The sequence below is a fragment of the Hetaerina americana genome, unplaced genomic scaffold, assembly GCF_022747635.1.
Source record: "Hetaerina americana unplaced genomic scaffold, ioHetAmer1.1.p SCAF_4, whole genome shotgun sequence".
Classification (NCBI taxonomy): Eukaryota; Metazoa; Arthropoda; class Insecta; order Odonata; family Calopterygidae; genus Hetaerina; species Hetaerina americana.
In genome coordinates this window covers 52619341-52634160 of record NW_027286985.1, presented here as the reverse complement: position 1 = coordinate 52634160, position 14820 = coordinate 52619341, and the positions used below count along the sequence as shown (strand labels likewise).

The 14820-nt window shown below is 36.0% G+C and overlaps 1 protein-coding gene across 4 annotated transcripts in view; it reads left to right on the top strand.

The window, feature by feature from the left end:
* The first annotated feature begins 455 nt into the window (after positions 1-455).
* LOC139691945 (probable 3',5'-cyclic phosphodiesterase pde-5) overlaps positions 456-14820 on the top strand; it is a 177562-nt gene continuing 163197 nt past the window's right edge. For 2 of the 4 annotated variants that reach the window (XM_071589901.1, XM_071589900.1), the window contains exon 1: positions 456-876. In XM_071589901.1, the coding sequence (XP_071446002.1) occupies positions 723-876 (154 nt within the window). In that variant the 5' untranslated portion in view covers positions 456-722. The remainder of the gene's footprint in view (positions 877-14820) is intronic. The other 2 variants (XM_071589903.1, XM_071589902.1) reach the window with 2 other exon arrangements.

Sequence of the window (14820 nt, the reverse complement as noted above, 5' to 3'; positions counted from 1 at the left end):
CCCCGTCGAATCCACCATTTTTTAAAACGCCTTCATTTCCCTCTCACTGTTCTCATTTTTTTCCCTTTTTAACCTATTGGTCCTTCGCTTTCCATCCCCTAAGGAAGGGGTTCTGACTTCCTTTCTCCGCCACTCCCTTTCGCCCCCCCCCATTCCCTCCCATTCCGTCTCCCCTCTCCTCTCGCCGCCGCGAAAGGCGCGAAGCGCCGCGTTGTCGAGTAGCGAAAAGTGAAGTAGGAGAGCGGGGAAGGCGCGGTGTGCGTGCGACGGGAGAAGGGGGCGGGTGAGCCGGGAGGAAGGGGGGGGCCGGAGGGGAAAGAGAAGGGGCGCACGGGGAGTGACGTCGCGCCGCCGCGAGGGGGAAGGGAGGGTGAGGGAAGGTTGTGGGGATGGCGGAGGGGGAGGGGGGGGAGGGGCAGGGAGGTGTTGTGTGTTTGGGGCGGCCAGTCGCCGCTCGGCCGTCAAAGGCGTCGGGTCTGAACGCCGTCCCGAGATGGCAGGATAGCACGGGGGCCGCGACGCTCCAGAAAAGGCCGTGCGAGAGAGAGGACAAGGCGAAAGGGTGGAGGACAAGACAGAGAGAACGGAGTAGTCGTGTCCCCTTCCGCCACCCATAGAGGAGCGAGAGGGAACCCTTCTCCGTCCGCCCCCGCCTCTCTCTCTCCCCCCCTCCCCGCATCGCCGTCGCCGCAACCCCCCACCTCCACGACCTTCGGAGGGCCATGTGGAGCGCCATCGGAGACAGGCTTACCACACTGACGAGGCTCTGGCGAGGACACTGGATGGGGAGTAAGTGGTGCTTGAGGTTTCGCCGGATGGCAAGAGGTTCGCTTCCCGCACAAACACCTTCGATCAGCTGCCCTAGGTGCCGTTGCGGTGCGTATGGTGGCGGTGGTGGTATGCGGAAAAACCCTCGCTTTTGCGTGCCAAGCGCCTCTCCCCCAGCCTCTCTCGCATTTGCACGCGCTACTCCTCGCTTAAGCCCTCTCCCCGTGCCTCGGTGTTTACGTTTGTCTCTCGCCGTACTCCACACGCACGCTTCCCACTTCTGTGTTGCCGGGCAGTTTTTCTTTGTGCTCCAGTATATTTCTTTTGTAGGTATTGCTAAAGGTTTGTCTGTTCTTGGACGGTGGCCAATCGGATGCTTTTATTGTAACCTGTAAGAGTGTGAAAAGTTTTGAGGTTTAATCAGAGTATCTACATGTCGTATTGAAACTTAACATTTGCGTTAGTAGTTGCTGAGCCATTCTTCTTCTGACGAAGTCATTCACGTTCTGTTCTTTGTTTTCGGAAAATAATGCGGAACTAACTGTAGGGTAAGCTGATATTCCGGTATTATTTAGGTCTATAGAATTGATTGGGAGTGAAGGGTCTTTTTTCACGTGCCGTGTGTTATTAATATTAATTACTAAAGAAAAGGGCGCGGGCATTAACTTCCGATTACTTACTTTAGTGACTTCTGGAAGCACATACCCAAACCTGTGATTCAGTAATTCCACTGATTGTTGAGTATCGTTAAAAGTTGTAGAGCAAGTGGTAGTGTTTTGGGTTCAATTTTTTTTCATTTTCTGTAAAGATTAAATTTGTAAAGACGGTCGAATGTTTTTATCTTATGTTTACATCGCTCCCTCCACGGCTGTGAATAAAAATTTGCGCATCAAGTCGTCGCACAACGAAGAATTCCCGCGTAGGTTTCTTCCTGTTTTGTACGTATGTGGAATGACCGGTAAGGTAGTCCACCGGATCACGTGTGTGCCTAGCTAAGAATTTTGGCTAAACAGTCAGAGGAAGTTCCGTGGTTTTGAAGTCACGCCTTTCTTATTGCCTAAGTTACCTTATCTTGAACTTTTATTTTTTTTATTATCACACGGAAAAGGAGAATAGCAGTGTATGGTAATGCAAACGCTTGAAGCTTTGGGTCACTAACTCTCCCAAATTGCTTTTTTGCAGCCTTCCTCAGTTTTGTGAGGCAATATCAGAATTATTGCATCATAGCGCTAGCTGACCTCATAGATATATGTACGCTGGTTAAATTTAATTTTTTTCTCTTTGATTGGAAATTAATTGTATTTCTTTGGATGATACTTGTCTTCAAACGTCTTTTTATAAGCCGATGCATGTATGGTATTTTACTACTAAAATAGTCTTAATTCTGTTTTAAAGAAATTGAATATTAGTATATCATTGAATGCTGCAGTGACATAAATTCCATTGAGAAATATGTCACCACTCAACCTTCTTTTTAAAATTCTTTCATTTGGGCGAATGTATGATACACGTTTGCCTTTGGAAATGTTATGAATTTCCGCTTTGACTTTGGCATATTGATGACAGTGTTCGCCATTATTTCAGATTTGAAACCCATCTATGTTATTGTGAAGTGATACATACTATATATATCATCTTGTAGCAAGAAGTGACGTAGCTTAATGATTCTAGCTTGTATCTGGCACACATAGTTATATATTGTTTACGTGCTTGGTAGGACTGTTATCTTAACTCTTATGTTACCATCGTCTTACAAGAATTAGTTAGTAACACCCTTCTAAGCTATCAAGTTCCTTGCCAATCTCCTCATTCATTCATATTTTCTTGTGTTGGGGTCTCCCAATACCCCTGCATCTGGCAGTTCGTACCTTGGCCTTGATTCGTAATTGTTGTCTTGCATAGTTCCTTTCTTAAGGTACTATTTCCCTTTGTCTCTTTTCCCAATTGGTTCCTTGTTGCTAAGAATATTTTCAATTGGTTGTAACCACCTTCTTTACAGCGTCTTCCATAGTATCCTTCAAGTTTGGAAGAGATTATTCGCATTTGGAAAATGTTTTCTCAATTGTTCACTTATATTTAGGCTATCATTCGCTATCCGTTTCTGGTTTTAATGGAGAATATTTAGTCAAGCTATTTCATCCTATACAGATGTGCCTTCCTCTTCCATGTTTTTTTCTGAAAATTATCCTCCTTGTTCTGGTTTTGGACTAGTGTGAATAGTAATCGTATTTTCTCCTTAAATTTGCTTCTCATGACGTTATAAAATTTAATTTCCTTTTCCTTCCATTTTCATTTTCCTTTCCTTCCCTAAGCAACAGCTTGCAGTGGTAATTTGTTGCGAAATTCCTCATATAGCACATGGAGATAAAGCAGGGATTTGCAAATGGCTTTTAAGGTATTTGTATTCAACTACACTTGTTGATAGTAAATGCGTTTATAGGCTTATGCAAATAAGTGCATTCACTTGCAGTCCAAGGCTGAAATGTTTTTCTTCTGCCGTATTTTAATTGGATAGAATATATATACTTTGCAAACTGTGATTTTAGACGTTATTCATGTTTTTATTTGTACTTGGGCCACATTTAGCTCGTGAAATGATGAAAGAAAAAGTGTACCATTATCGTGGAGCTTAGGATTTTCTGTGCACGCGAAGTCATCCTGTTATTTTTGTAGCAATTACCTTATCTCTTTTAAAGATTTCCAGTTTAAACTGCGTTGAAATATACCGCGAAATGACGTCAACTCACAGCAAAAAAGTATGGTTAATTTAAGTGCTAATGCTCTCGCTCTCAAAGTTAATCTTTTAATTGCCCCATAAATTACGCTTTATAATTACCTACATTTTCAAAGGTTAATTTGAATCTTTGCAGTATGCTATGCATTACTTGCATTTTGCCTCTTTCATGCCTCTTCTTAATAGTCTATAATCTCAAAGTCTGAGAACCGCATTTCCTATGAAAAGGGATTTATTTTGTCATACTCTGATCCTTCGCCCTACGATATGCAGAGTACCTAAGGCTCTTTTTGAATGTTCGTTCTGTTACAGTGTGATCATTTAAACTTGATAGATTTCTGTCACATTACTAAGAGAAATTACTCGATTATAAATTATTAATCATAATATTCCGCTCGTAAAAAATGAAATTGGCAAATTTTTTTTATCTATTATTTCCAATTGTTTGCGCGCGCACACACACACACACACACACACACACACACACATATATATATATATATATATATATATATATATATATATATATATATATATATATATATATATATATATATATATATATATATATATATACACATATATATATATATATATATATATATATATATCTATATCTATATATATATACACATATATAAATACATACATATATATATATATACATATATATATATACATATACATATATATATATATATATATACATATATATATATACATATACATATACATATATATATATATATATATATATATATATATATATATATATATATATATATATATATATATATATATCACCAAGGAAACAAAATATGTTCGTCCTTTTTATTTCAGATTTTCAAGACGTTTTTCTTCTTGTTTATACTGCAAATATACTTGATTAATTTATTATTTATTGTTTGCTTGATACATTTGAATAAAATTGCCTGGTGTTAATATCGTAATAATTTAGGAACTCGTTTAATTCATCAAAAGTTCAACTTGTTAAAGGAATAGTCATGAACAGTTAACTAAGTAAGCATTAGGATATAACTAGAGGGTAAAAATAGAGAACACATATTTTTGAAAATTTAAACAGGTGGGAGCACGACTTTTGGCCAATTTTTTTTTATTTTTTTCAAATAATATGAAATAACATCACCGAATGTTTCTGGTAATTCCTGAAAATTAAAATGAATCCTAGAGAACAATATCCGCAACCTTTATCCTCGAAATTATTTTCGGTGTGGAAAGTAAAATATGACAAAAATGATGGAAATTCATTGGAGATGTTTCATCAAAGGTATAGTGATGATTGCACGAATACAGTGGTTACCTTCGATCACAATTGTTTGTCACTAAGTTAGTAATTCATCCACGTAAAAATAAGGCTGGGTAACCCTAAATTGAAACGAACTCAGTTTTGCTGATACAAAGAATCTGTAGGCATCCGAAGCGCAAACGAGTTCCACGTATACTGAAGACCGCAGGCACATTTATGACTCGACAATCTTAAGTCAATAAATAATGAATCGGTTTCCTCTTGTAAACAAGAGTACTTCGTGCATTGACTAAGTGGTAATTTAGGATGTCAATAAGCCATGTCTTCCCATCAAGAGGACTATAAAATTAAATGCATTCATTTTCTCTGAGACGGAGGCAATTGCAAAGGAATACGCTTGAGTTATCTCGACAAACAGAGAAGCACTGCGTGCTGTCACGTAATCCCTTTAATGCCCTCGGTCACCAGCGAGAAGTCAAGAATCGTGTATGAGGATTTATGACGCCGAGAAACTTGCTTCGTAATTTTCTCTCTGCGTGTGTTTACGCCAATATTGTTATTTCAGCGTTATCCTCTCAAAGGTCATTATCATAGTCATAATCTGGTAAAAAAATGAAAAAATTGTAATGGCGGCTTGCTTATTTTTTTTATTTTTGCTTCTTGTCTTTGGTAAAAGCATTAATTAAAGAATTTTTGGTCGTTGTCTGATTGAATAAAGCACAGATCAACGGCATTAGCTAACAAAATGATTACAAAAATAATTTTCAGGCAGTCAAAATATATGGAAGTAGTTAGCAGTGGTTATTGTCGACTCAAACGGGAAACTTGTACATTCCACGTATAAGTTTCCCGTTTGATTCCTCCCCTCTGTATTCAGTCACATTTACCGGAAAAATTTGCGACGTTCCTCATAGAGCACTTGGAGATGTAACGGGGATGTGCAAAAGACTTGTGTGATTTCGAACGTGCTGTTATGCATATTTGACCATTCTTTGGTGATGGAGTCGTTAGCGGATGGATACATACCAGGTGCGATTTATAATTCAGCTTTCCTTTGAAACTATTCCCTTGGCTTCGTTCTCCTCTTATTTGATGGCAATAGAGGTGAAGGAACGTTCTTTCCTGTAGTCATCATGGCCCTCCACGCACCTATGTCATTCCAACATATATCGTCGGTAACACTGCTGTCTTCCTTTGAAAGTCGAGTGCTGGTTCCCGTTACGGAAGGCTCAAAAATGATCAAAGAGCCCGTTATAAAACATTAGTGGGCCCATGAATGCTATCGTGATTTACCGGGAGCGCGATGTGGGTGATGACTACGAGCCCGCATTGCGTGCACGAGCAATGATCTGAAGTTTGCACGAACCCGTTTCCTCTTCTCCAGACAGAAGTTGTTTAAATATCGTATTTTATCGTCTCGAATGTTGGCCATCGTGGAAAAATATTTCAAATAAATATTCGGTTTCATAGTGGCCTGTTTTGCAATTGCGTTGTTGCGAGGCACGTTTATAATATAATTTTTCTCTTAATTCATTTGTTTATGCAAAAATTCATCGCAATTAAAAAAAAATTAATCGCACAGCCATGGAATGCTTTTTTGGGAGGTACGGGAGAAATATAAATAAATGAGTGTCATAATGATTAGGTAACACAGCAAAGCTATGAATAATGAGCACAAGTAAAGAGAAAAAAAATTGGTAATATTAGGTAAACGATGAAATGCAGAAGGAAGAGAAAGGCCAATTGCGCATGGGGATACAGAGGGAAACATGAGAAAAGATCTACCGGGATATAGTTGTTACATATGAATTGTAGAGACGTGTGGACAATTTGTATTTGAGTGAACGCAGTATTGCTCTTAATAATTATAGCAAATTAGATTATGCATAATTTCGGTAATAGAAAGTATGCGAGTGTTTGGACGTTGAAAATTTAGTCTTAAATGACTGCAAGAGCTGTGTAAGTCAGATCTTGGTGGCACTCTGGATGGGAAAAAGAACCACAATCAAAGCACACATGAAGCAATTTTCCAAAAGATATAGATAGTTAAGATAACGGGAGATGAACATAAGAGGTGGAAACATTGCGGAGGAATGGGATACAGTGTCTAGCCACGGCAATAAAATGCTAAAGGGTCATAATCACATTTCAGGGGATCATAATAACATTGTTCGACCGCAGTAGGGTCATGATCGGGTAAAACTATTCTGGTGTGTATTGCAGGGTATATATATATATATATATATATATATATATATATATATCAATCTATAAATCAATCAATATATCCATATAATTTTCCCCTAATTTTTGCGGTAATTTTAAACCCCTAACCAACTCTATGACTACGATACCCCCATTGATTTCTAGGACTAGTTTCAGCAATAATTAGGTACTGCCGTTGAATAAATTTCGTGCCCAATTATTTTGAAAAAAATATGTACTGTATCCACGCTTACAGGTCTAATTTATAACTTGATCTGAGTAATAAGTTCAAAATCCTCCCAGATTTTGAATGCTGATGGTATACTTCGAGATAGATATATATTAATGATATACTACTTCGAGATCCTGCTTTATAAGGTTTTCCTCGAGTAAAAATTATTGAAAATATGAGTTTAGGGACTGAATTCGTGGGTCTTCAATTATTAATGCTCAAACTGACCTGTCTGTGTATTGCCTATTCTAGTGTGGATGGTGTGATGGAAAAAATAGATAAGGAGTGATTCAGTTTAGGAGTGAATGAAAGAAATTAATTCACGAGTTGAAAAATATTTATCCTAATTTATGAAATAAAACTATCTAGAAGTGATAACGTACATTTTAATAACTATGAAAGTTAAAATTGGAAAACTCATTTCTAGTTATACCTTTTCACGCACACTTTTATTGCTACTATTTCCGTTTTTATATTTATTTGTATATTTAAAGTGTCTTTACCTGAATGGATTGTTTCAGGCCAAAATTTTCATCAAATGCTATGAAAGTTACTTCCATTGTATGGTTCCTCATATCAAAAGCACAATAATGACAATGGCGTTGGTTAAAGGGAGTTTGGGTTCTGTTTGCTGAGTTAATCGGCCATCTTTCGTTTCCACTTATTTTTTTTAAGATCTCCGGGGCGTTCCTTGTTTCATTCATTCGCTAATTCAATGAAGTGAAAGAAATAACTACCAGCACTTAAAGAGATGGTTTTCTTAAACGAATGCAAATAATGTGAGACGCGCACACATGTAAATTTCATAATTTTGGTAGTGAGAGTACTTATTAGGCATGAATGACGAGAATAATTACTAAATATGCAAACTTGGGCTTATAGGGTAATGCATAATTAATGAACACTAACCGCATGCACACGGATAAATGAATTTACATGTTGTACAATACGGCCGTTCAAATAGGAGGCATTCATATGTTATTATTTTGTTTACTCAAAACTTATAACGTAACTTCTTGAGGATGTTAGTCGGTGGGCGTGGTACACTTATCGTACAGTTTATTAATATTAATAAGTTCCTATTTTTATTTTGCAGGGTATATTTCTAGTATATTTCTAAGTTTTTTTCACTCAAATGTCTCCCTAACTAAACACTCCAACCCAGCTTCAATGTTCCCAGTTTCTTATCGTAATTCTTTTATTTTATTTTAATGCAATATTTGTTTTCTGAATACTGTACAGTGTTTCCCTGGAAGAATTTTATTTTTTTAATTTTTTTTACAATAGGGCGTTGGACATGTGATAATCTCGTCTAATTCTTGATCATGTTAGCCACTGATGTAAATTTTGGGTTATATACAAAGATTTACACAAATGATAAATCAAATTTAATCTTCATCACAATTATTTTTTCATAAATGCATTCAAAAGTCTTTCTGGAGCTCCATTCACGCATTAGAGCGGTCGAATAAATTTGTATTTCGTCGAAATGAAGACACTTTTGACATGTCAGAGGTGTTCACGAAATTACCACAACTGTTGTAGCTGCTCTCTTATCGACTTTCAACGCCTTTGTTACTGAAAAGCATTCCCGGGGTGGCGAGAGAGATAGACGTACTTAATATGCACCACGATTTACGGGCGAACGTCGACCTACGGCCCCGTCGCCGTTTCATCAAAGTGAAGCGAGTCTCTCAAAAAGAGATATCGAACAAGGAGAAGGAAGGATGGTGAGAGGGAGTATATATGTGTGCGTGTGAGAGAGAAAGAACGGGGGATTGAGCGAGATAGATATATTGAGGGGCAGAGAGAGAAAATACGTTGCAATGGAATAAATTGAAGTTGGTCCGACGGACTGTTCTTTGTAATACCTTGCCTTAAAGCAGCATGAGAGAGCATTACTGACTCTGCGATGGAAATACAAATAATGTGCATGCATCGAATGTAATCACTTCGCAGTCGCAGTTTTTAAGAGTAGTTGATCAGTATGTATGTACTCTCTCAAGTTAACTGTCAAGTGACTTGCGGCAATATTACTAATAATTCGATTAATATATTCAAGGTTCGACACTGCTAAAAGTAATATCAAAAAGAGGTGTAAAAGTGATCCTAATGTTCTGACAAAACATTTTTGAATTAAAAGTTCGGGATTTTACACAAAATTGATAGCGAAATGTCTTTCTTTTCCATCTATATTCCTTCGATAGTGAATAAATGATGTAATTTCTTTTAAAAAGTAAGAAATGGATGATTACAATATTCTAAAGACATGTGCAGCGGTTGGTTTATGATTAAGGATAACTTTGAAATTGCACAAATTTTTAATATAATCAAAGATTGGTTTTTGAACAAAACAAAGTTTTCATCTAATCAGTCACAAAAAGTAAGGCGCGGGGATTCCGCACCTAAAAAAGCAATTCGAGAAAACTTAGCGGACTTTCCTTCTCCCTGCGTATTATTGTTATACCCTCTGTACATTCAGAATATGTCACAATATTTCGTCATATTTTTGCAAAATCGTGCAGCTATTCCTTTGATTGGCTATAATCACGGTGCTTACATTCTATAATGAGTCACAGTGTTTCTTAAAATATCTCGAAAATAGGAAGACTAAGTAGGCACCTATGTGCAAAGGAGGTATTACCTATCTTATTGAAACTTTGAGCTGTATAGAAGGGCGCATTTGACTTTTATCTTTCTAAATTCCTTCCTTAAAATTTTAATTTATATTATATGCCTTGACTTCTGAAACTCCAAAAAGCATAATGGCAATAAAATGATGAGAAAACATAAAGACAAAATCACCTTAGTACTACGAGCCAGTTATTAAAAACCATTTAAGTTTATACATCGATATTTAATAATTTATTTGAATTAATTAAAAAATTCTTCCAGGAGTTCAACTTCCTTATATATCTCTGAACATTGAAATGGTTGAATGATTTCCGTGTCTCTTTTATAGCCAACCGGTTAGATTGCCTGTAAAAAAACTACTTTCAAATTCGCCAAAATAAAAAAAGGATCGAAAAAATTGTTCTTGGGACCAATAACAAAATATGGTATCTTTCATTGAGAAAATTTTGAGGCAGTTTTCGATGGTGAAAATAATAATAAATATGAGCTTGAGAATAGAGGTTGGTTTTTGATAGCAAGGGAAAGAGAAGAATAAGGAAAAATCACGTCAAGCATCAATTAAGTCTAATATTACGATTCAGGAGGTCGTTTGCATTTGAAATCGTACAGCAATAGTTGTGAAGTTTTTTTAAATACCGGAGAATATTTTCTTGGTTTTCCGTGGTGTAATTGGGATCAAAAATCAAATTATCAAGAGATATATCTGAATAATTTTTTTTCCAGCCAACCTGAAATTAGGATAAGCAGCTCAAAACGGGCTATGCAAAAGCTCTTTTTGTCTATTGGGGAAAAACATTAGCTCTTTTGATTTTATGAAACCCGAGGTGATTAACTTGCAATCACCTGGTATCCGATTTACGGAATATGTGCGATGCAATGTCCGAAAGGTCAGTGTAAATGACTACTAGACCTGCATAGCGATAAACAGCCGAGTCATAACGATATTTCAGGCACCTCGGCTTCATAATTAATCGATTCACAAATCCAATTCACTCAATTTTGGATTAAAATACGAAATCGTTGAAATTTACAACACTTTTCGTGGATTTTATTATTGTTTCCCGTAAAATTGAAGTGATTAACCTATATTGCGTATATGCTCATGTTTATCGTATCTTTCTGAATGTCATGTAGCTCTTGCGATATCGTATTCGCCAAGACGGGGCATGCAGCACGCCTTATCTCCTGAGAGGCGAGCTGAAAGGGAGGAAGACTTTCGAATTTTCGTCCCCGACTTCAGTTTTTGCTTTGCACGTGTCTCTCCCCTTCCAATCCACATTTCTCCTCTTCTCTCTTTCCCGCCTTCCATTCATTAAAAATCCCCTCCACCCTTCCTCCTCCCCTCCCTCTCTCTCTCTCTCCTTCCACTATCTCCATCCTTCCTTCGCTCCCCTCATTGCCAGTCATCACCTCTCACTCTTGTGTGCTGTGGGAAGCAACAAGTGGGCGTGGGCGGGTCTCTCGTCTCGTCTCTTTCCGTGACGTAGCACAAAGGCATCATGAGCATCGTATTTTTTTACTTCATTTCTCCTCTTCTGCTCTTTTTGCAACCTATTTCTTTTCTTCTTTAATTGTCCCATTCTTCTCTTGGCATTTATTTAACCGGTCAGTATTTGATTTCTGTTCCTTTGCGTGTTATACACGCTGATATCCGTACCCTCTCATCCGTAGGGAAAAATATATTTATAGTATCACTAGGTCCAGCCAGAGAAATAATATACTAATTAACTTTTTCTCTGGGTTTACATGCTCTGAAACATGCTATTTTATCGTGAAAAGTTTTCAGGAAAAAGTTGAACTAGTATAACGTTTGCAGGATTTAGAGCTAAATCTGTAAGAATAACTCAAGACTTATATGTCTACATATAGTATATACTCTTATATGTAATACTTATATGTCCCTATACACTTATACATAAAACTTGAATGTCTATATGTCTTATACATCTACTTATATGTCTATGTTTAAATGAACTGCATAATAATTCGTTTCCTTTCTTTTGGGTAAGGAAAAACCGGTAGAAGTATGCTCTAAAAAATCGCAATGCATTTTAATTTTCCATTTAATAGTGCCAATTTTTAATTTTTTGCGTTCTCGACATAAGAAAAGTTTTATTTTTAAGATGCATGATTTTACTCTGTAGATAACCTTGTCCAAAATATTGCCTATTTGCCTAAAAGTAAAAATCCAAGTATTCACAAAATACTTTTACCACATTTCTTACATTTATGTACATTTTATCGTTTATCATTTTACAATTTACTTTGATGTACTTTCATTTGATTTCTCCCACGAATTCAGAGCTAATTCGTAGATAGTATCTCGGCTAAAAAATAATTTAAATGCGACAAATAGGACTTTAAAGAAATTGACATTTTTATTTATATTTGAAATTGAGAGACATTTAGTACACTTTAATTCATTTTGCCATTATTGTAACACCACATTTAATCTTCAGGATCCCCAAGAAACACAAAAAAAGGCTTCTCTGCTTTTTCTACAGTTTTTCACCCTATCGGTTTTCCATCGCTTTCAAATGTTGAGTTTCGAATCTGTAATGTGTGCATTAGTCCTTGAAATATCTACAGGTATGCCTGTTATATGCATTTTTGGTTGAGCATAATCAAAAAAAATTCTATTTAAAAAAGCACAGGAAGTAGTTCAACTTCAGCCTCCAATCTTATCCAGAATCAACAGTGTGACTAAAGGTCATGAACAAAATATCTTATTCTGATGTATGGTTGTGCACAAAAATATCATAGTAATTTACCAAGGAAGTTTTTTTAACGGTTTCCCGAGTTCATCGGTGGTGATTCCATATCATATGAAATAAAAGATAATCGAAATTGAATCCTTATCGAAACAATTAAATATCGTATTAAAATATTAATAACCATGAAATACCCATTATATTTTTATTTTTTCAACCAAAAATAATTCTGCAATCTTATTAAGTCATTGCATGCCTTCTAAATACTAGTTAGATAGTGTATTCAATTTTGAACCATTAATACCTTGTTATTGTATTTTGAAATATCATATGATTTCCAGCCAATCGTTTCATATCTTCCTGTTTCCTTGCACTAATGTCTTCCATTATCTGATTCTTGTAATTTCGTTGTCTTGACTTTCACCTGTGGTACTTCTCCTGCATGATTCTTTGCAAATTACCATGCCTCAAAACGTGTCCAATTGGCTTCTTCTTTTTCTTTTTAGCAGCCTTTTATGAGGCTCAGCTACCACTACGTTTGTACTTTAAGTCTTCCTTCTTCTGTGACTCTTTAGAATTCTTCTCCATCAATATTATTATAATAATTCTTCTATGGCACCACATCTCAAAAGAGTCTAATATTATATTCTCTCATCTGTCCCCACTGTCCATGTCTCTCATCCGTAGAAAAGGAAGCTTCACTGGAAAGTATCTTGAAAAGAAAGCACAACAATGGTTAATCCTTTTTCACGCACACATTACTGTCATTGAAATGGAAAACATTAGACCATAGGTCAGTATCAGAAAAATACCACACTATTATTCCTATGTAATACGATTACATATCTTAATTTTAATGTTAAAATAACCTATGTATACTTAATGGCTGCTGTCATTATGCACCATGTCGTCACCCCTATCTAGAATATTTTAAGGGCTCTGAGATTTGCATGAATCCGGTGAGAATTGGGTAATCTAAAACTCTTAGACGTTCTAATTTCATAATTCACAAAATTGGGGAGATTTTTATCTGCTCCGTACACCCGATTTCCATGAAGAGTTTTTGTTTTTCATATGCATGCATGTCGTTCGGAAATGAATTTCTCAGTGGGAAAATACCATTGCATTGCTGCATTTCTGCGCCAGTTTCCATTGAATTGACCAGTGAAGGCATCTGTTAGAGGTGAATAGTAAATGTCGAGATTACGAGGAATGAGCTCAACGAATTCCTGTATAATATCAAAATAAAGCTAGAAGACAAAAAATTAAAAACCATTAAGGAAGGAAATGTAGAAAGCCTTCAAATATGAAAGAGAAAGAATTCAGGTTAGCAGAGCCCAGTTCGCTATCTTATACCAGAAATATTCCGTTAGCTCCACTGCTCACCCGATACAACTATAATCACGTGTATATGCTGAAAAATACCACCATACAAGGGACCCAGAAAGCGCATATCCATTATTATTTTCGTTCTTTCACTAATGAAGGTGCTTGCAGTCTTATCTTCGGGTTTCATACAATGTAATAAAATACAGTTGTGCACATTATTGTAGTTTTGCCACGAATATATGTGTATGTATATATATGTACTTTATATATATATATATATAAATACATATGCACATTATTTAAACATATGTATATACATTTTTTTTTATCAACATTGATTGAGACATTTAAACACAGAATGCCTGTGTTTAAATGTCTTAATTAATTTTTTTTATATATTTGTGTCGTCGCCGGAGAGCGTTCTTTTTCGAATATATAAGTATATATATATATATATATATATATATATATATATATATATATATATATATATATTCGAAAATAATGTGCATATGTATAAAAATACATATGCACATTATTTAAACATATGTATATACATTTTTTTTATCAACATTGATTGAGACATTTAAACACAGAATGCCTGTGTTTAAATGTCTTAATTAATTTTTTTTATATATTTGTGTCGTCGCCGGAGAGCGTTCTTTTTCGAATATATATATATATATATATTTATATATATATATGTATATGTACGGAAAAACTCACACGAGCGGCACAATAATGGGCTGACACAATATAACACAAATAGAAAAGAATAGACACATTTAAAAGAACACTCACACGGTAAATTGTTCGAGCTTTCGGCCCTCTCAGAGGCCTTCTTCAAGAGAGACTTCTGAGAGGGCCGAAAGCTCGAACAATTTACCGTGTGAGTGTTCTTTTAAATGTGTCTATTCTTTTCTATTTGTGTTATATTGTG